Here is a 22,539-nt window from a genome sequence, read left to right on the forward strand (position 1 = left end):
GAACATAAAGGCAAGTTCTGGGCCTCACCCTAAAATGCATGCTAAGGAGCTACTGCTCATCCAGCATCCCTTTTTGTAAATGAAGTTTGCAGGACCAGCTCCTCTCAACCAGATCAAGAAAAGTGCAGCAAGCATGCACATACCTGTTTCTTCAACACAGTATTTTCAAGAACACAGACATCACCAAAAACACCTCATTACAGATCAAAATCTAGGGATAAAATATTTTAAAAAATTTTTGCTGCAACCTGCTATCTCATCAAGTGTGTTTGCTCTCATGTCCAGCATGACCGTCCCATTAAGAATACAGCTCCGCAGTTCAAAGAGACTGTGCAGAGACAGAGTTGCTACATAAGGCTTGCTCCATCGATCACCACCATCTTCAACATCCTCTTCAAACTTCAGCCACCTGAAATGCATTCACATACACACATTTATATTTCTCCTGGAAGGAAAATTTGGCAAGCAATCACACTCTTCCATGTGGCTTAGGCAGGACATGGAACAGAAAATCCCATGAAATCATATCAGCTTTCATTTTCTCAGACAGCCCAACTGATTAACATTTTTATCAGGCCTTAATAACCACACTCAACTGTTTTAGCTTTTACCCATTTTGTTTCTTTTGGCTTGACCAATACTTGTCTATTCACATGTTCTTGTGAAGAATATGACAGTCTGCCTTATTAGCATATTTGCATCTTGATTTCTTTAGTATTTTAGGATTAGAAAGCTGTCTGAAACATACCATATAACATGTTCTAGTCTCCTAAGGCTGTTAAGTCAGACTTTTAAGAACTAGGCAATATTAACACATAAAACTATAAACTGATCTTGATTCCCACTCACACACATTAAGCAAACTGAGTTTCTACAAAAGCTAACATGCACTAAGGTAGCTGGAAGTACTGAATGCAGAAGAATTCATCACAATGCATACGTAAAAGGAAGCCACTAAACCAGTAAGGGTCAAAAACAATCACGGCATCCCATAATGTTCAGGCTGCAATTTGCCAAAAACCAATCAAATACTACACAAGAAAAAACATAATACCTGATTTTCTTTATGCTTGAGAAAAGAAATATTGTAATATATTGGTAATAATATACCAAAGAGATTTCTGAGACTGAAAATACCACACGCCATGGACAAACACCTGTGTTTATAACTTGGCATACTGCTACCTTTCGAAATGTTTGGTATGATCAGTTTTAGGGAAGAGAACACATCACCAGAAAGACTGAAGGTCTCTTGAAAAAAATATTGATTCTTTCAGAGTTGGACAAGAAGAACTAAAGTTTTGGTTTGCTGAGCATGAATTGAATAAACTCCTATAGATAGTGAAGTTCTAGGCCAAATCTGGTTTGCAAATCTTTGAAATAAAGTTACTGTAAGATACACCTTGAAACAATCTACTTCAAACATACCTAGCCGTTTCTCTCCATTCATATTCTTCTCCATCCCTGAAGCAAAGTTCATCCATTTCAGTGAAGAGATCATGAGGAATGTGCTCATCATCATCTTCAGTACCCAAGATAAACTGCACTCGTTGGGATGGTGTGTCTTGAAGAAAAGGACAAACTGAATAACTAGAAGAATTCATACTTCTATGAAACAAAACACACTACACAACAGTAAAATCTCCTGCCCTCAGCTAGAAATATGTAGGAAAACATCCTCTTTAAGAGGGAAGAGGAATAAAAGAAACACGTCTTTAAAAGAAGGCTCTCTGCACTGTTTCTGAAAACAAAACATCTGGAAATCCATGTTTATGAAAATTAATCAATTATTTTTGGCTCTTCTATAGACTGCCAATATGAAAATTAACGTCAACAGCAAATTTGGCTTAAAAAAGAGTAGAAATTAATATACCAAAAGACTAGAAGCTGTGTTTTCATTTTGAGGACAAAATGACATCACGACACAAGACACTAAAGAAGAAAAAGTTAAAACAAAACAGGCTGATGGAAACAAATAGCCTTAGCTACAGATCAGCTTCCCAAGCAAGACAGTCATCAGTGAGTAACCAAGCACCCACTGTTAGAGCTGCAGATTTTTCTGTGGTCTGTTGCTATTTATGTCAGATGAAATTTTTTCATTGCATGGCTGGAGTACTATGTATAAATTAGCATAGGAAAGTAGAAAACTATGTAGCTGAAGTGTCCAGAAAATATTTTAACTTCTCACAGTATAATGCCTAGTGGAACAGGCTCAATAACTTCCTAGAAAATTAAACGATCCTTAATGATCAAGTAAGTACTGGATTTCAATTAATATGAGCAAAATTTTTAAAAAAGCACCAGTTAAACCACATAATTTTAGAGATACTTTTAATAATTATAAAAAGATTTTGTTTCAACTCTAGTGAATTTCCATATTACAAAGGTTCAATAATGTACTAATTGCAATGTCATCTCAAGGTAGGCTGGAGACAAAAAATCCAGATAAATCTCAATTTATTTTTTTTTTAATTTTCTCAGATTTCAAAAATCTTAACTTTGTTCACTGAAACATCACTCTCACAGCTGTTAGATATGAATACACAACTGTAGGCTTCTACTGTAAAAGGAAGATGGCCTTTCAGATTTAAACATAAGATCTAAATTACTAACAAAGTTCATTCCAAATTGAGTTCTGCTTTAGCATTTTTGTTCTGGTATATCCCGTCATCCAGTAGCATAATTCTGAAATGTACTCCCAAATGCAAACATTCATTATCAGTTAAGGTCTATAGCAAATTGTTTCCATCCCAAAACCAACACATCCCAGAATCCTGCCAAACCCTATGCATGCAGTATATAGAAGCAACCAAAACAGGAAAGCGAATTTCTATCAACTTAATATCACTTGTTTCTTCAAAAACTGTACAGTAAGACTCTAAAAACATAACATCAATTATAATAATTTGTACTTGGGAGGGGAAGCCTTGAAGATGGTTGATACCAAGAACCACAGGAGAATGGTAAAAGGAAATCTTTTCATGTCAAAGCATTTCCATTTGAAAACTCTTGTTTCAGGTACTGGCCCCATGTAGAACATGCTGCTAGTCATTGAAAGGTAATAGTGAACAGCATGGTGTCCACACTTAAATTCAAATATTGCATCATAATTTGCCCGTTCACAGCAGTCTAGGAATAAAAGTGGACTTAGGGTCTTGAAGAAAACTACTAAGCATACTTCCAAGTTATTTCACTTCAGAGAATAATATGACAAAATTTCCACCTCTTGAGGATAAAAGGCCAAGGGGGGAGGGAGGGGGCAGCTCATGATCCAAACCAAAGACTTATGAGGCAGTACAATTCCTTTACTAACAGACAGCAAGAAGGCTGAAGTAAACATTTAAATAAAATCAGATAATTGATTGAATTACCATGGCAAACATTGCTTTTCACAGCTACATGCTTAGTTTCAAAAATCAGAAGAAGAAGCATACACGACTACACAATCTGAAAAAAGGTGTCTAATTTAAATAACACTGATTTTCATGCTACAGGAGAGCATTACAAAGCTCTAGTCGAACCTATTCAGTGCAGGCTGCTGAACATTCATGCAGACAGCTGGACCAAGTCCAACAGCTTCTGACTTAGATAAAACACAACCACAGAATCCTTGTCTGATTGTACACAAAAAGACATTTATTACAGCGAGAATAAAAGAAATAGCACAAAACAAACAACATTTAAACACAGAGTAGCTACTACAAGTTTATTTTCAGGAGACATGAAGAACACACACAACAAATTTCTTACCATAGGATGGAGATTCTCGGCCATCCTCTCTATCAGTTTCTTTTTCTTTTTTTCTTCTGTGGTGTCTGTGCCCACGATGTCTATGCCGTCGACGGCCTGGCTTTCCAAGTGGGACATGAACTCCAATATACACAGCTCTGTGGCCTTTTCAAGAAAGTTTAAAAGGACACGAGTAAACAAAAAATGACCTACTACCCAAATATAGTATCTAAAGACATGAGGTTTAAGAAACAGAAATCCAAAAGCACTTGACAAAATTACCTTTAGTGAACTAACATGACCACTTCCTTTCTGTCCTTTCAGAGTGTCAAGGAACTAGTGCTAGACTAATATCTCTGATAAATTAGGTCATGTTCTTACTCAGTTTAAGAATTCAGCTGTGAAACAAATAATACAGAGGTACAAGCTTGACCCATAACACTGAAAGAACCTACTTGATAAACACAAGGCCAAGGCAGAGAAATTACAAGATAATACTTTTTTTCGCAGGGATTCATATCAGGACAGTTTTAAGAATGGCAAAATAATCTCCTAGTTCAGCTTACTAACTTCATCAAGAAATCATCCTTAGTTTAGAGCAAATAGCTTTCTGTCCTTAAAGAGCAGCCAATATTTGCTCAAGTAACACACAACACTTCAAGGTGAAGCTGATGTTCAGTTACACCATTAATTTAGTATCAGGAACATAAAGGGGACCTCTATTTTGAAATGAAGGTTAACACTTCAAATAACTTCCAAATAACTGTTGGGGTGGGTTTTTTTCCTATTCCAGAATGCTTTAATAAATTTAGGAGCACATCCTCAAATTAATGCCTACTGCTCTTTAAGACATGTACTTTCAACATGTTGCTTTTCCTTTGACCTTTCACATCAAGACAATACCAACATCTTAGCAAAAGATATCAATCAATTGACTGTTATGAACATGTTACTACCATGTCTCCTGTAATGGAGATAGGAATTGAAAAGCCTATTGTATATGCTATTTAAACAAACAATTGCAGGAAGAGACAAATTAACTATAACACTAAATACTCTCTTTCATGGTGTTGAAGAGTTATTTCAGAAGACTGACATTAACCAAAGGAAAAGGAAGTGGTCCTCCAGCTCTTAGACAGATGCAAATTCAGCAAATGTACATTATGCAGGCAAGCCCTAGATATTGTGACTACACATACACACATATATAGGTGTGTGCCTAGCACACATACACTAGATTGAAGAGACTGAAAATTCCTGGTGATTATAGAGGTTTACAGAAATAAAAAGTGGTAAGATGTCACGCTTACTTCCCAAAAAAATAATCCCTAAGCCCAAAAAGATACTGCTTTATAGAAGTTGGCATATTTTTTACAGTGCTACCTGACTAAAAATACAAACAAAAAATCACTATTAACACAAGTAAGTTCAACATTTAATTAATTTGGTCAAGGATTCCTTTCATATAACAAGACCCCATTCTTGACACACTTCCAACATTAGTTTAATTAGAGTTGACCGACTGGCACTATGACCAAATCTGAAATTAAGCATATCAAAAGCTATTTGTTTCCATGTAAGAGTGGAAAAGCGATTAATTTCTCAAAGCACTCATCAGCCCTATTTATAGAGACTTGTCTTTTTTGAGTTTCTTCCAACAATACCCAGCCCCTGCCCAGCAGCCTGACCTCTGCCCCCTGTGACTGCTCTGAACAATGCGATTCCCAAAGAAATTAATACCAACATGGCACCTATAAATCACTGGACTTGGTACATAATATGATCGGGGGCATCATTAACAATGATCATGTTGTTGACTCCATCATGATACAATAATCTTATGCACAGGGAAAGCAAAAGTACGAGGTTCAAAAATAACTGCATTACTCACCACATCCCACTCAAAGCTGCAACTGAGAGAGCCACACTCACTGCAAGTGCTGTTACTATGCCTGTTAGGGTTTCTGGTTTATTTTATATATTCAATTAGCAAGTATCAAACTACAGTTTATATATACACTTGAACAGTTCTATTTGTTGCCAAAGTGTTGGATTTTTTGCAGGAACTATTTCTTCCTAAGAGAAACTCTAGCATACTTCTATTACTAGTGCATTTTACATATTTGTTTGTTTTAATATTGTTAACAAGACTGTTTTAAGCATGTGTTTTGATCACTGCACTAAAAAACAACAACAAAAAAAAAAAAACCCCAAAAAACCACATACACACAAAAAAACCCCAAACAAAAACAAAACAACACCCAAAAAACCAACCTTGAAGAAATCAAACTGTTAAGGATTTTACTCCCTGAGAAATAAGAACTTCCACATTTTGGGTTCTTGCTGCTCCCACCAGTAAGAGACAAAAATCCCTCGCAGATTTTCCAAGGATCTCCATCTTAAACAATACACCTTGCTATTGCAAAAACTGGTATTTGCAATAGTGTGACCGTTTCCATAGTCAAAGACCATGCTGCTGCATGAAAGAGAGGTGGAACAAGCAAATGAGGAGTCTATCTCCTTTTACCTAATTGCACTGAGACTGAACTTTTTTTTCCCAGTAGGAAAGTTTGGAGGAGAGCAGATATGTTACAAAGACACATGGAAAACTGAGCTGAAATAAGCAACAAACAGAAGGTGTTTTTAAACAACTTGTGTCCATAGCAAATGGATTTTACTATCAGAGAATGACAGAATCGTGTCCAGATGCCTCATAGGTGCCTCAAGCACACTAAGTACGCACTGCCAAGTCAGTAACCCAGACGGTCAGTCCACAGCCTACGACATTTGATATTGCTGTTCAACTCCAAAAGGAAGATTTAAAGGAAGCACCTTCCTGTTACCTGAACAAATGAGGGTCTCACAGAGACAGGGAACAGTCTAGCCATGGGTTATTATCCTGCCCTTCAGCCCACGCTGCCCAGAAGTGACTACTGAGAGACTATTTCCTCACACAGACACAGTCTTGCAGGCAAATTTAAACCAAGAATACCTTCCCCAAAACACTTCTGTATATGCAAACTGTTCAGACATCTGCAATGGTATTTTGGGACTAATATGAAATGTCAATGAGCAACCTATTTTCAGCACTTATAAAGTAAAATGGATCACAAGCCATTGTAATCCTACCAGAATAACTTCAAGAAAAAACCTAACATTGACTAAGAGCCTCTCTGAAATATTTTTCAGAGCAAGCAGTGGGAGTGACAGCACAACAGACTAATGACAAAAAATTTACCTACAGCAAACAGAAGCCTATGAGTGCATCTGACTGTGGAAAAGGGACCTTCATTCTGGTATCACAAATAGTCATAAAGACATTTCAACTATTGTCTAGAAAATCTGAAACTACTGCTGTTGGGTATACTGCCATAATTACCCAAACATATGTCACAGGAATATTCAACTCCTAAAAAACTACATAATAAAAATTGGACAAGCTTAACTTTGATTCTAACTCAACAAAGCAAAGCATTGAGAAGCCGTATAAAAATAAGGTAGGTGCACTGAGTAGGTCTGTGTTTCTTTAAATTTCATTACTCAGACATGAGTAGTAATGTTTGCAGATGGACAGAAAGATCTACTTATAAATACAACTTACAAGGAAAAGCAAAATTAAACAAAACCATGGCCAATTTTTTTCCTTCATTCCCAATGAATTGTGAAACAACTTACATCTTTCAGCCTGGCTAAAAAACCACACCTAAACAAAATAAAAAACTAGACCTTCAAGGAAGGCAATAATTATAAAATTAATATATCATCAGTGAAAGCAACGGAAAGAAATTTAACTCTAAAAAGGCTGGGGTTCAAGTTTCTAGCATCAGCTGTTATTTTTAAAAGGATGCAACCTTTACTTCAATATTGTGTTTAAAAGTTCAAAAGGTACATTATGTGACCTTCAAAGCTTTATTCACGTAAATGTCTGAAGCACAGTACCACTTTCAAACAAAGCTCCTTACAGAATTACTATAAACCAATAATCAATAGAATTAGTAGACTGCCCAATACTAAATTTAGTAATACAAAGCTCAAGAGATGATTGCTCATTTTAATCCAACATGACTTTATCCAAGCTTAGCTGTTCAAATCCACTGAGAGTATTTACTACTTAATGCCTTTATCAATATGAAACAAACCTAAATGTTAGGAACTTGAAACGTGTCTCCACCACATGGAAGATCTCCAATCACATGGTTGGCCTCACTCCAAAAGTCAGTGTGGGTAAAGTCCTATAACATTCACAGAAAAGAAAATGCTCTACATTTCCTGATTTCTCCCCCAGAGCTCCTATGAAAATGGTAATAGAAGACTTCTGAAGTCTGAGAGAGATCAACAAAAATGTCCTGATGTCACTAGGCTTTAAATACAATTCTAGACAGAACCTTCTCTCTTCTTTGGCTAGATGCCTTTTAACCTTCATAGAAAGGACACTGTTCTCCATCTTAACAAGGAAAAGCAAAATCAAGTTTATATCTATGTGAATTCTCAAATCCTGTTACTTAGAAATTTGAACTAATAGCTATCATATATTAATGATGGATGTGAGTAGCATCTGGAGGTGAGCTACCCGGTCCAATCTTGCTCAAATTACAGCCAACTTCAAAGCTTAAGCCATGGTTTTGATCAGTTTAGTTAGGATGACAGCCATCCTTTTAATATTTTTAAGCATACATTTTCTACAGCCTATCTAGGCAACCTATACCATCTACAGCAACACACTACCTGGGGCAGGGGGGAAAATCCTGATAGTCAACTATCACTCCCAGCATAGCATCTGATGCATGATGCCCCTCACCCTTTCACAACACACCAGTGTGACCACATCTTCTCAATAAGCTTTCAAGTCTGCTGAAGACTAAAACTTTGTGACAAAAATTACTATTTTTTCTGAAACTCTTCAAATAATAATCTGAAGATGTATAATCTATTTTATACAGAAGCCTTTTTTAATCAAATAACGTCAATCTATCTCATCCTAGCATGCAGTGTTCCAATATGGAAACACTGGAGTATCTGCAGAAGAGATCCTAATCCATTCCTTAAGATCATAAAGCATGGAAGAAATCCAGCTGTTTGATGTCTTAACTCACATCTCCAAATGCATTACCCTAGTAGGAAAGATCTGGAACACAGCATCTCATTCCTTGGTATTAATTTCCCTTACATCACAGAGAGTACTTGTATGCACAAAACTAAGCTCAACACAATCTGCAAGCACAATTTCTTGTGACCTTTTCTGTCACAAGGTAGAAGCACACAAATGGGAAAAAGTAGGTGGATGGAAGAAGTAAGAGTGAGAACAAAAGGGTCTTTTCTTGCTCTTAAAAATTTCACAGCCCATAGGATTTTTCCAAATATTCTTGGTTCTAGTAAAACTTAAGGAACAAGAACAATGCTTCTACACACACACACACCTTTTTATTTATAATGAAAAATAACTCAAGTTACTAATTCACAAAAAAAAACTTCTGCTATGCTAATTTTCTAATTAAAAATAATGCTCTATTTCTGAAGGATGCAATGAAATGCACAAATTAGTATTGACAGTGAAGTTCTTGGCATAAGAAAGAAACTGAGTATTTCGGAACAAACAGCATTTTACACTTGTTTTATAAACTTCTCATGCACATTCTCAAGAAAGAGTCAAATAATTTTCTATGGAATTAATGTATCAAAAGTGAATATAAAATAATTTAATATAATCTTGGTCTTCCACACATGAATTTACTAAGAAGTCCTTCAATTAACCAGGATTCTTGTTAAAGGAACTGTTTAACAAAAGCTATCTCTTGATCTCAGAATTAAACATCTGAAATACAATTTTCTAACCAAACCTGTAGAAAGTAAAGAGAATTATTTCAAGGGATAGCTGCATGCCATGACTGGAACCCAAAGGTACAGAGTATTTTAGAATGCGTTACACATCCTGGCTGTACTCTGAAATCTCCTACTGCTCCTAGTAATTAGGTCTAGCTGAGAATACACTCATTATACTCAAACTGATAAAACCGAGAAGCACAATCCCAAACTGCAGTTGGCATAGCATAGGGTAAAGCAGCTCAGGAAGAGTGTTTTCTCACTACATGACAAAAAATTGGCATATTATGCTGACAAAAACAGTAAATGCCAGATTTCTCACTACAGACAGAAGTGATTTTTTTTTCTGACTTAAAACCAAATGAGTTTGTAGAAGCAGTCATAGAGAAAAATGCACTGAATATTTCTATTAGACACAATCAATGATATTCAAGACGGCACTACCAGCAATTAAATTAGACATGCAGGTAGAAAGAGCAACAGGAAAAGCTTAGTGCTGGGTGGCAGTGCCACACAGGGATTGTGGCACAGACTTCCACCTGTGGCCCACTGCCAGCACTGATCCTCCTCGCCTGGGAAGGGAGCCAGCCCTCAGTACCCATGGGAGGAGGGGTGAGCTGTCCCTGCACTGCACAGCCAAGCCAGACCAGCGCTGGGCCCCACACTTTATCTGAGCAATCCTTGGTCCAGCCTGTCTCTGCAGCAGAGCTCAGGAAAAAGGATACACATAACAAGGTGATCTTGAAGAGTTGTTTCTGTTGGAGGAGAGAAAACCTAGAAGCAAACAATTCAAGCCGAAGTCCCATCAACATTCAAGACTAGCCCTTCGTCCACTAAACACAACATAAAAGCACAGAATGGTTTGGGTTGCAACAGATCTTAAAGATCATCAGTTCCCATCCCCCTGGTAAAGACACAAGGCTTCCACATTCATAATAATGTTCTTGTAAAATATTTCATAAGAAACTTTTGAAATTAAGTTTCTTCTTCCTTCTTCACTTAAGGAAAGAAAAAATACAAGATTATTTGATTACCTGTTCTTGTCAACTAAGATTAAGTGAAAACCGCAGTTCTTTTGTTAAATAAAAATTAAGGTTCATCAAGGTATAAGAGATAATAGGGTCACTTAAAATGTAAACATGACTTACACCTGCCACAGGATAATGTGAGAGTAGATAGCTATTAAACCATATTAACTCTTGAAAGCTGGTTCTTGGATTTATGCCACAAAACTAGTCTGCCAAGACACACATTCCTGACCTCGAGATTGTTTCTGAAAACCTGTGATGTGTAAACTTCTTATCTTTGCTATGCCTGCAAAGAGTAACACAATGTATCCCTTTTCCCTTAAACTGTATCTAGTAAATGTATCCTCAAATGAAGGTTGAAAAGTAGCTACACTTTTCAAAAAATGCATCCGGGTAGCATCAAGTCAGACATCTTAAGCCAAGTTCAAGTTTTCCTTAAACATCATTTTACAGAAAATACCTTTTATAAGATCACATTAAATACCTCTGCCATTAATATTCTTGCCTTACTTCCAACTCCTGGCTTACTTTGTTACTCTCATTCACTGCAGCTCAAAGAGCCTGGCATAAAGTTAAGAACATTAGGTGCTCTTAAAAAGGTTATTTTAAGATGTTATTCCCCTTTCTAGCTCTTCTGTAAACTGACATTTGTTAATTCAAAATAAGGCCTTACAGCTTCAGTAAAGTGCAGTACCTTTATTTAGTACACACTCAGTCTGCCCACAATTGCAGTTTACCACCTCTAACCATTCCTCTTTTATGGGAAGAGTGCGAAACAAGCAGCCTGTGCCTAACCTTCCTAACCTAAACACTGTCACTCCAGACAGGTACCACACTCTGCCAGCCACCATAAATAGAATGCAGCACTTGAAAAGCTCCAAGTCCAAGACCTATTTTCTCCTTTAGCATTTGTTTCTCCTTCCATTAATATTCCATTAAAAAATTCCAGAAAATACAAGTATCCAAGTACTGAAAACAACCAAGAAACCTTCCTTTTAGTGTTAAAGGCAAAATTATGCTTTCTACTGTATCAAACCTATCAACATTAATTTGCACATGCTTTAAAGAGGTTAAGTATCACCTGTCCATGTTGGCTCTAAAAGGTGTGGTGCTTCATACCAGAGCTGAACTCAATTCACTTCTTTGTGACTCTCCTTGAAAATACATCAATGCATACCTTCAGTAAAGGTTCAAAATTCCTAGAACTCCTTTTCAGAACCAGAAACATATACTGAAAGACTAGACTGAAACAGTTTAAAGTCTTCAAACATTTCCAAAGCCAAATGCTTTAGTACAGAGCTTCCCAAGCGTACAAGAAAATGTTCATGTCAGAAACGAGAAATCATACCAGTTGGAATTGTTTTACTGCTTGCAGCCAACAATTCAATTTCTCCCTTTGTAGGATTTTAGTACCAGAATTAAAAACAAAACCTAAAAATTCCACATACTTGCTTTCATCATAATAGCTTATAAATAATGAAATATTAAACAGAGCTTTAAATTCACATAAATTTATTATCTAAAACACCCTGAATCTGAAGAATCTCTGAGAAGGTAACTATATGAGTTGAACAATCACACTTACATACCCCTTTTTCCTCTTTCATAAAGGAAAGAAAAAAGTTTTATTCTTACTTTGGAACACTTTGATAAAAGTCAAATGATATGCTGCCCCTCCCTTTCCCCAGTCTACCAATAAAAAATTTAGTTCTTACAAATATACAAGATACTAAAAAAAAGTATTTTAGTTATTTGTTAAATCTCTATTTAGCCAACCCCCTTTTGCACTGAGACACAAACACTGGGCCACTCCAAAATGAGTGAGGAAGTGAAAGAAAAGATAAGGCTGCATGACTAAGAGCAAGATGGGGACACCGAGATCTCAACTCCTCCTTTCAAAAGCGCTTACATTGACTCAATTGTTCATTGGACAGCAGTCTATATTTCACCTTAATTTACTCTTTGGCTATGGGTAAGATGGGTATTTTCCATAGCAGTCATCCAAGTGCTTAAATTGCCTCAAGCGGCCTGAGCCCCTTGCCTTCCCACCCAGTATCTTGATTAAATGCAGTGTTGTACCAGCTGAAGCACTCCTACAAGAATGTGCTCTGAAAGAGACTGGGGAAATGATCTGGCTGCACATTCCCATGTCATTCCTTGTGGTCGAGGCATTACAGCTGCTAAGGCTGCTGCCTGGAACACTACTCCAGCTGGATGCCTGCTTCCCCTTAACCCCCTCCTCCCTGCAAAACATACACACGCTTTTTCTAGGTCATCTCCTGAGAAAAGCAAGAGAAAGAAATTAAGGAGGAGACAGCTTAAGTCTGCACTGAAGATTCAATTGCAGAAACAGCCAATGCAGTGGTTTCCCTACAGCAGAGCCCCACCTAAACCAGCATTGTCACAGGCTCCACTGCTGCATCTCTCAGCCTCACATCCAAACTTCCTTTCTCTGCTCAGATCTGGCATACATCCATCTGTGTGGCATTTTGGGTGCTCAGGAGCTGACATCTTGACCACCCTCCTTTGTCAGACTGTTAAATTTTTCAATAGCTTAACACACTTAGCTGGGCTTCTGGTTTGGTCAAGCCAACAGAAGTGTTGGCACAAGACAGGAAACAGTAATAGAATTAAGGGAAAAGAGCAAGAATATGACTGCAACAGCAGCAAACAACTTCAACGACTTTAAACTGTCTCCTGTTGTAGCACAGTATGAGAAATGTGACAGCAACCTAAATTAACTTTGCTTAGCCAGAAACTGCTGCCATTATGGTTTTCCAGTGTGATGAAGCAGTTGTCAGCACAACTTGTAGATCTACTGCCTTCTAGCATTCTGCAAATGTTAATTAAGCTTCAGAGCATTCTATGTGAAAGGCAAATAATGAAGATTTTAACACTGCATCTCCCTAGTCTTTTCCTCATTCATTAAGCAGCATCCATGAATCCTCATCCCAAACTAATTTGTTTTCAAGTAAGAAGAAAAGTCATGCCTTAGATAAAATACCTAATTTTACATTCTATTACGTGAAACTAAATCATTGCTATTTTTATTGCTACATGTGGGGTCCCAAGTCAAATAATGAAAACTACCATAATGCTTTACTGACAAAAGACAGTGGAACACACAGCTTACTATAGAACCAGAAGGACAGTTCATGTCTGTTCAGACTCAATATTTGAAGTTCATGACCACAATCACAAGGATACTTAACTTTCAGAAAAGAAAACAAACATCTCCCTCATGATCCCTGTTTCCTGACTTTTAATTCTGCAGAACATGATATCATTCGTACTGGAAAATTACTTGCCAACAGGAAGAATTTTTTTCAAACCTAAGTCTAAGAATTAAGCTTTCCTTGTAAAGCTTCAGTAATTTTTGGTTTTTTTGAGATGTATTAGAACAGTGGATATTTACCAGCATGCATAGAGAAACAAAACAGGGCAAGTCACCTCTGCTTTTCACCAGTTTTCATGATAGCCATGAAATTTTTGTTCCTTTTAGCAAGGAAAATTCATCTTTTATACCCAGGCAAAAAAGCGCACATTAAGCAAATGGAAAACCACCACAAACTTACTCTCTAGTTCTTCTTTCTCAAAATTTGTATTGATAGTAGAGCTGATTTTGCCCATATCCACAACAGCTTCTTCATCGTGACCCTGAAGAAACAAGACAAAAGTTTAAGTTAAAAATAAATAGAACTATTTTTTCCTAAATACTTTCTGAAATAGTATGTCATCGCTAAAAACCTACCCACGCAATTTTTCAAGAAAACATTACCCTATATTGAAGGACACACATTTCAAAAGTGCAGTATTCTTTTAGATTTTCATTCAACAGCAATCAATCTACTTCAATAAAATATCTAGTAAATTTATAAAAAGATACAGAAGTTAATATAGAGAGATCTCAAGCTCTTCTCTTTAGGTAGCAATTCCCAATTGAGATTTTCCAGCACAAATAAGATTTTTTGAACAAAGGGGGAGCAAAAAGGTTAGGTCATCCAACCTAAAATCTTTTGTGGATCAACAGCTCTGGAAATATCAAAATAACTGCTTCATTCACATTTCAACAGCCAGTTTGTTCATCTAATTCACTTTTTTTTTTACAAACAAAGTTAAAAAGCAGCAGCAGACCTTTTCAGCTTCCATTACCACTAAAACCACACCACTCATAATGCGCAATATTTGAAAGAGATAGAGGCTTATCTCTGAACACATCCTCTAATCATAGTTAGCACATCACTAAAGCAGACCTGCCTTTTGCTCAGTCATGACAAAAATGAAGTAACTGAGTAGCAGAAATCTCAAGTTCATCTCAGACTTGACATCAAAACAACATTGAAGTTGCCTTTCTCCACATCTTTGCATTCCTTAGAATAAAGTCCACTTTTCACAGCTCACAAATTACAGTCTCCTGAGGGAGCTGATTCTCCAAAAGAACAGCTGCCCAAGGGTAAAGTTTTACATCCAAATATAAGAGCAAGGCTAACTGCTAAAGATTACTGTCCCTGATCTTTCTGCTCCCTTGGGCACACACTTTTTTCCCTAAGTCAAATCATCATGAAATCAGACAAAAAGAGCTCAAGGTGTGGTTTCTTTACTGCTTGTTTTGGGTTAGCTTTTTTATAACAACTTGATTAGTTTTCCACTGGATCAGCTCACCAAAATGACTTGTCTTGTGGCCATAGGACAGCTAGGTCCACCACAAGTTTATCTGTTTGATCACTGCTTCTAGCAGCATTTACATTGATCTGATGCATTTACATCAATCTGTGGAGGATCTGCGATAATGGTTTCACAAGGGGAAAACAGAAGCCTAAATCAGGAGTCTTACAGGAACTGAGAACCCCAACAGTGTTGAAATTCAACTGAACTTTTGCCTTAGAATTATGCAATTGCTTTATATATAGAACAAGTTTGTCCCATCACAAGAAAGTGGCAAGGAAGAAAAACAACATACCTGTGTGTAACAGGTACAAGCTAAAATATACTGTATCAACTCCTACTCATAAAAAAAAAAAGCAGAATTTCTTAACAAAAAATATATTTATTACAGTATATTGTGTGCATATACACAAAAAAAATCTAAATATTTAACTGCTGAGGAAAGAAGATTAAAGAATATGAAGATGATGTGCACCACACACTCAAAAAAAATTCTGATGAGGTTTAAAAAAAGGCTAGATGCAGCTAGACCACAAAAAACCAAAAGCAGCTGGCACTATTTAAATAAGTAAAAACACAAGAGAAAAGAGTAGCACATGGCAGAATAAACCTCTGAAAACTAAATGCCAGTCAATTCTGAGCTGTGTCCCAGAAAATAAGGTTTTCAAGAAAGGCATTACACAGTAACCTAACTTTGTCACCACTGCTCTATTGTAGTGACGGCAGAATTTTGCATGCAGGTTAGAAAATTCAAAACCCTGTACACTTCACAGAGCTACAATTAAAAAAATGGAGGCAATGTCTGTTGTGCAAGACCATGAAAATGTTCCAAGCACCTGCTAATAGAGTGGTAGGAATTTTTCAAGTGTCATGGTAATAAGATGGGAGGAGAGTATGGGGGTAAATAGTGTATTCCTGTCTCCTACACACCAAAATCAAGCGTACTGTAGTACACTCCTGTTCACAGAAACAGACACACACAGTACACCTTTTACTATAAAACTCCAAGTAGAGATGGAAACAGATGGAAGAATTATAAATCCTCTAAACTACCTTAAGTGGGTTTTTTATATGTGAGTAGGAAAAGAACCCAAACCAAAACCTATTAATAGGAAAACTGCTATCAAAACCTGTTCCAGAATTAGTTTCATGGTTATAGCCACAGACTGCTGAAAAATCCTGTACCTAAACACACCCAACCCCAGCAGTCCTTTTAGGACACTTGGAATCTTGTCAAACACACAGTTTTTGAGCAACAAAGGAAGAGTTTTTTCTCCAGATGATAAAAACAACTGCATACCAGTAGAAAACTACATATGCACTGTGAAAAATATACACAAAAGGAAAGATTTTTTTATCTCCCAGTAATATTTTGAGACTGGATATGCTGTGTGCCTTACATCACGTTTTTAATTTTTATCATCTTTTGCTTTAGTAAAAGAGTCTCTGCCAAACTCATACACACAGAAACAGCCTTCAAAAACCACATCATGTGAAAGTAACGTCTTTTAAGATTAGATTACAGGAAGGCATGCGTGCCCTTGCAAACCATTCTATCACTATCTCTACTCTTCCAAGAATAAACCATTAACAACCACAAATATCATACATGAAGGAAGCATATCACTTACAGCCTTTGTTCAGAAAAACACAAAACATGTTTTGTGATACCAAGAACAAATCCCAGTATGAGATACTTTTGCCTTAGGTCAGGTAAAAAAATATTCAAATACATTATAAAGTAATTCCAAACTACAACCTTTTCCTGGTTAAAAATAAAGTCTGTAGGGCATAGAATTCCAGTAATTATAGATGGTCTATCGTGTCAGTTGAAGGCACTGAAGGGAAGGAAAATTTTACAGTTGCCATTTTAGCTCTCTCATTTACTTTCTGAACTTTTTACATAAACAAAGAAGAGCAGGATTGTGGAAAATTTGTCAACTTCCCTTTTTTAGGCAGAGAATGACTGGAGCGTAAAGCCTGAAGTATTCCTGGGCAGTTTACCATTCACTGCATATGAAACTTTATGTACAACAATCCCACAGATACCCAAACACAGCTGATGTAGACAAGCCAAAGTAAAATTCAAGACTAATTTAGAATGTATTTAACTTTCATTTTTAGTCAAAAGACAGAACAATTGAGAAGGGGGAAAAAAATAAAATAACATAAGCAGCAGACAAGGTGCCCTAGGGAGAGATTAAGCTTTTAACTTTGGTTTGCACTTTTTTTTTAACAAGGAGAAGGTAATTTATAAAAACAGAACAAATACAGAGTACTTCAAAGGAAAAAAAAAGAAAAATAAAAAGCTTACTGTATTAAGATACAGTACACTGTATTATGATACACCAAGTATACTTTTTCATAACACCAGATTTCTGGGTTATTTCTGGGTACTCATAAACATACTGCAGAAACAGCCTCCAGTAAAACCTTCATATTCAGTTAGAGATGCCTGCTAGAATCTGTCTTCTCAGCCTTCTAACTCCTCTCAGCATGAAAATGAAATCCCTTTTCAACTTCTCCCAGTAAGATTCCTCTTGCCACCTCTGTTTTTCAAATGTCTTTTCTCAGTCTGTGAGAAAAGAGTAATTCCCCCTTGCAGAAAAACAAGTACCAGAAATTGTTAACACTACTTACCTTCTCAAACATTTGCCATCATTTAGTACAGTACACTTTTGGTATCTACTGTATTAATGTTACACGTTTTTTAAACCTAGTATTGAAAAATGAGTCAATCCTAAATTGCATGCATTTTTATGGAAAGCACCGAGTTTGGAAGAACTGACAACCTCCAGCAGTATGTGGCAGCCACAGTCTCAAGGACTAGCACGAATATGACGCATGGAGTATTAAATCCAAAGGCAAGTTTCCACTGTCATCTCTGCAAGCACTTGTCACCATGCAACTCACTTAACCTTGTGCAGTCACACACACACGACAGATTTCAGACGGGCACGCTGCCAAAGTGCATTACTGAAGAACCACTTCCAAGACAGACAGCTTGCTAGAAGCCCATTTTTAAGGTACTTGAAATACAGTTCAATCAAATCATTCTGGTGATAGACAGTGATTATAAATGGCTGATACAGCTAACTGTAAACCTTTGAAATCTATGAGCAATACAGTAACTGTGTTAAGAATAATTTGAGCTCAACATTTAAGACCATTACTTAGCTAAGTCAATGTTTATGTGCTCCGTTTACATTTCCTCAGAGCAAAGTTCCTCCCCAGCAGAATTAGGGTGACTTGCACCTCCAGAAGGGACTGTATTAGTGCTCATGGAAGTAAGTAGGGCTTAAGAGAGGGCACACACAAACAAAAAAACCTTCTCAAACACCACTACCCTCCCCCCCAAAAATTACATTTTGAGTTTTGTGCTACAAAGAAGCTTCACTGCAGGATTTATTAAAGTAGGTGCAAATAAAGGACTAAAAAAAAAAAAAAATTCCCACAAAAACCATCCAACAAAAACTAACCCAAACTCAGGATGGGGAGGGAGGAGTATATTCATATCAACTTTTTTCCTTTATACATTTGTCCCTGGCCAATGGTATAACACTTCTTATTTTAATAATATTCTAATACAACTGCCTACACCACCCCAGTGGTCCTACATACTGCTTTGTGACTGTAACTGTATCCCAATCTCTCTGCCTTGAACAAAAAGCATACAATTCCCCCCTCCATCCCACAAGAACAATCAACCCATGGATACATCTCTACTTTTGTAGGCACAAGAGATCTGGCAGACAGAATTTAGCTCTTAGGCTGGAATGTGGCCAAAACAGAAGCACACCCTGCTTACAGACCCAAGGGGCAAACCTTTGTAGCACACTACTGTAGATTTACCAAGCTCAACAGCATATAAGAACTTGTGCACAGTGCATTTTGCTTTTCACACTTTGCTCTTTCTTCTTTCATCACCAGTAAGTCCACAGGAGCAGTTCAGCTCATGATGGATCAAACCATCAACATGCTGTGTGCAAGAGGACAGCAACAGTGCAAACTGAATCAGTGTCAATGGTGGCTTGACCTCAGGAAGCACAGCCAAAGCAGGACCCTTGTTTTATTATCAGCCCTCCATTGTGGGATCCACATTCAGGAAACAGATAGGACAGCCATCAAAAAAAGCTCCAGTGACAAAAACAAACCAAAAAATTAATTAACATAAGATTGTTGCTATTGCTCTGCTTCAAAAATTAAGGTTTGGCTATAAATAAGAATTAAAATCTTCACTTTGACAATATATCTCAAAGATAACCGAAGAGGAACTACAAAACCTCACTTTGCAAATGTATCCAGGTATGTGTGTGTACATCTATAAAATAATTTAAAACTGATCTTTTTCAAAACTAGATAAACTCACTTGTTTTGTTACATAGGTATTGAAATATATTATTCAGGGTAATTTAGAATCCACAGGGTAATTAACAATTCATTTTCACAGCCCCACTTCCCAAGTGGTCTGTTTCAGAAGTCTGCATTTCTGTTCTAGGCGCATATAATACTCCATATAGTCAGGAAATAAATGCTCATACAACCCCCTCTCTATCCATTCAACCTCACAGGGCTGCAAGTTAATAAGAACTAATATTTCAGAGAGTCAAAACCAGACAACACCAGTGTTGTAGACTCATAAAATTAGGAGATTAAGTCTACCAAGGACAGCAGCCCTGGAAGTGATAAGAAACCAGAAAAACAGTGTATTTGTTAAGGCCATCTGTGTACACTGTATGCAGAGCTGCATGACAATCACTTTACTTCAGGCAAGCATCAGGTCTACCCATAGGTCTCCCACTGCTACTCACACACAGCACCAAGCAGCCTTAGTTAAAAGTGAGTAAATAGGAAGGGTTTGTTTTTGTGGTTTACTTGCAGGAACAACTAACACCAGCACTTGGTAAATTCTAATTATTTTATTTCTCATTCAGACTGATTCTGCTTTTAAATCAGAGGTAAGATGAGCCCAGAGTGGGGAGGAAGGCAGGCATCTCTAGCTGCTGCCTCCTTGAAGGACAACCAGGATACAAAGAAAAAAAACCAAAAAAACCAAAAACCACAAAAAATACCCACGCAACAGTTCTTTCTAAATAACAGTAAGTAACATTATTAGGCAGTCTATCAAACTGTCCCACATTAGTTGAACTGCACCAGTGGTCCTATAGATGCATTTTAAGGAAGTTCTTTGGGCAGTCTCTACGCAGCAATACTGTATTGTCAGAAGTTACCAGAGTGATGAAACACTACCAGTTCTAAATCAAGCACATCAACCTAATAGCCAAGGAAAAACGCACCAAATAGAAATGAGCCCTGTCTCATTTTGTCATCGTACAATTTTTAGCTGGCCTTCCCCTCTAAATATATACAGATGAGAGCATAATTAATAATAATTCACAAACAGAACATTTGCCAGGTTTAAAATAGGAAGCATACTGTTGATGGGTACCCCCTTAGTTGTATTTTCTACAGTCTCCTTTGCACAGGAACAGCTGCTTTCCAGAGTTTTTTTCCCCCCATCTTAGCAGAGGGCATTGCTTAAGCACTACAGGAATGACTATTTCAGCTCAATGGCTCTGGTGTCAACACACACTCCCCCTTTTCCTGTGAATTTTACCTGTGCTTATACAATTCCTATTTTACACAATCCTCACATATAAATGACAGCCCCTCCTAATCAAAGCTACACTCAGAGCCTTGCAGGAAGGTGTGACACTTAGATTTATTTCAGTAAGACCATAACTATAACGTAAGAGGTTAGGGATACTTAGACATTTTTTTTAGTCTACTAATCCTCTAATTAACTGCTCAGCTTACCCTACTAAACACATCTGACCAATCTGCTTCTAGAAGACTTACAATAAACACAGCAGCTCTACAAACCTTGTTTGGACACATATGTCCAAAAGATACCAACTTCAGTCAGACTCTCCATAAGTTTCACTGTACTTTCAATTTTCCAATTATGTGTGTGGAGGGCACTAAAGACATGTATGTGTGCTACTTAAACACCACAAAACTCATGTACTTTCAGGAAAAAAGCAGTGCTAAACGTGCTAATGTTCTGCTCCTTGCACTATTGAAATCTAATGTTTATAAGTAGTCTTATCTCAGTTCTAGCAGGCCTTACTCTAGTCAGGGTCACATTGAGCACCACAACATGCAAGAGAAGCCATGTCCCACGCCAGAAAAACTAAACACATCTTTGGACACTAAACCAAGTGTTTGTGCTAATCATGAGAGAAAATAACATTGTGAGAAAATGTCAGAAAGAAAAGGAAACAATACTAACAAGAGACTGGTCACGATTATGAATGGCTATCAACCATGGTACACCACAGCAATTCATTAAAAAAAATGTGTTAGAACAAGCATAAGAAGAAGGCATGGCTTGATTCCTAGCAAAGTATAACTATGGTGCAGGTGAGTATTTGGTTAAAATTAGAAGCCCATATGAATTCAGCCTGAGTATTCTGCAAGACAGAAAATTCACCACCATGCATAAACTTAGGAAACACCATCACCAATCCAACACAAGATATCAAATTGCATATCTAATATTATAGTAGCTATTTTATAGAGTTGCATTTTATCACTGCCTCACAGTACTAAATTTCATTCAAAAAAAATCTATATCTCCATTCACTTCAAGGTAATTAGGTGAACTCCTGAAACTACAGGTAAAAAAAGCGGAAGTACTATAATGTTTTACAACTAGTCACCTCATATCTTTGCCTAATCTTCTAGGCATATGCATGCTTGATATAGTTCTGTGCCCAGAGCTTAAAGTAGCACCACAATGAAAACAAAAAATCAAGCAATGTACTACAGAGACTTTGACAAACAAAAGGCCACAGCAATCTGATGCACTCTAACACATCTAAATCAAACTCTTTCTTATGTTCTTACGCTAATACAAGGGAATAGAAAGTTTAGTTGTCACACATAAAACAATTCAGAGATCTTCAGAGTCTTACATCTTAGGAAAATTCCATCTCACAGATTTTAGTTTTCAGGAAACTTTTAAAGTGGTAATCCCTGTTACACACTGCATTGCAGTTATGTGGCCGTGGTAATGATAACCCATATGATGTCTAAGCAATAGCTTGTAACACTAATACTAGAATTCATTGTACAAATCCCCACAGTCTTTTATCTGTGCCACTGAGGTCTGAAGAAAATGTTCTCTCCATGAACACTTCACCTCAGTTACACAGCTCATTAAGTTCACTTTCCTTTTTTCTCAAAAAGCAACAATTAACCAACTATTTCAAGACTCTCCATCAGAAACATCCAT

General features: G+C 37.0%; 1 protein-coding gene across 16 annotated transcripts in view; it reads right to left on the minus strand.

Annotated features, from left to right (window-relative positions):
* SLC4A7 (solute carrier family 4 member 7) overlaps positions 1-22,539 on the minus strand; it is a 92,820-nt gene that overhangs the window by 42,257 nt on the left and 28,024 nt on the right. For 15 of the 16 annotated variants that reach the window (XR_009276775.1, XM_058830758.1, XM_058830753.1 and 12 more), the window contains exons 2-5: positions 14,153-14,234; positions 3,751-3,894; positions 1,429-1,564; positions 249-409 (exon numbers count right to left, since the gene is read on the minus strand). Coding sequence is in view for 15 of the 16 variants with exons in the window: in XM_058830758.1 (XP_058686741.1) it covers positions 249-409; positions 1,429-1,564; positions 3,751-3,894; positions 14,153-14,234 (523 nt within the window). In the remaining variant the exon portion in view is untranslated. Of the gene's footprint in view, positions 1-248; positions 410-1,428; positions 1,565-3,750; positions 3,895-14,152; positions 14,235-17,882; positions 18,043-22,539 lie in introns of those variants that run through there. The other variant, XM_058830749.1, reaches the window with a different exon arrangement.

The sequence above is a fragment of the Poecile atricapillus genome, chromosome 2 (genome assembly GCF_030490865.1).
Source record: "Poecile atricapillus isolate bPoeAtr1 chromosome 2, bPoeAtr1.hap1, whole genome shotgun sequence".
In the NCBI taxonomy this organism is placed as follows: domain Eukaryota; kingdom Metazoa; phylum Chordata; class Aves; order Passeriformes; family Paridae; genus Poecile; species Poecile atricapillus.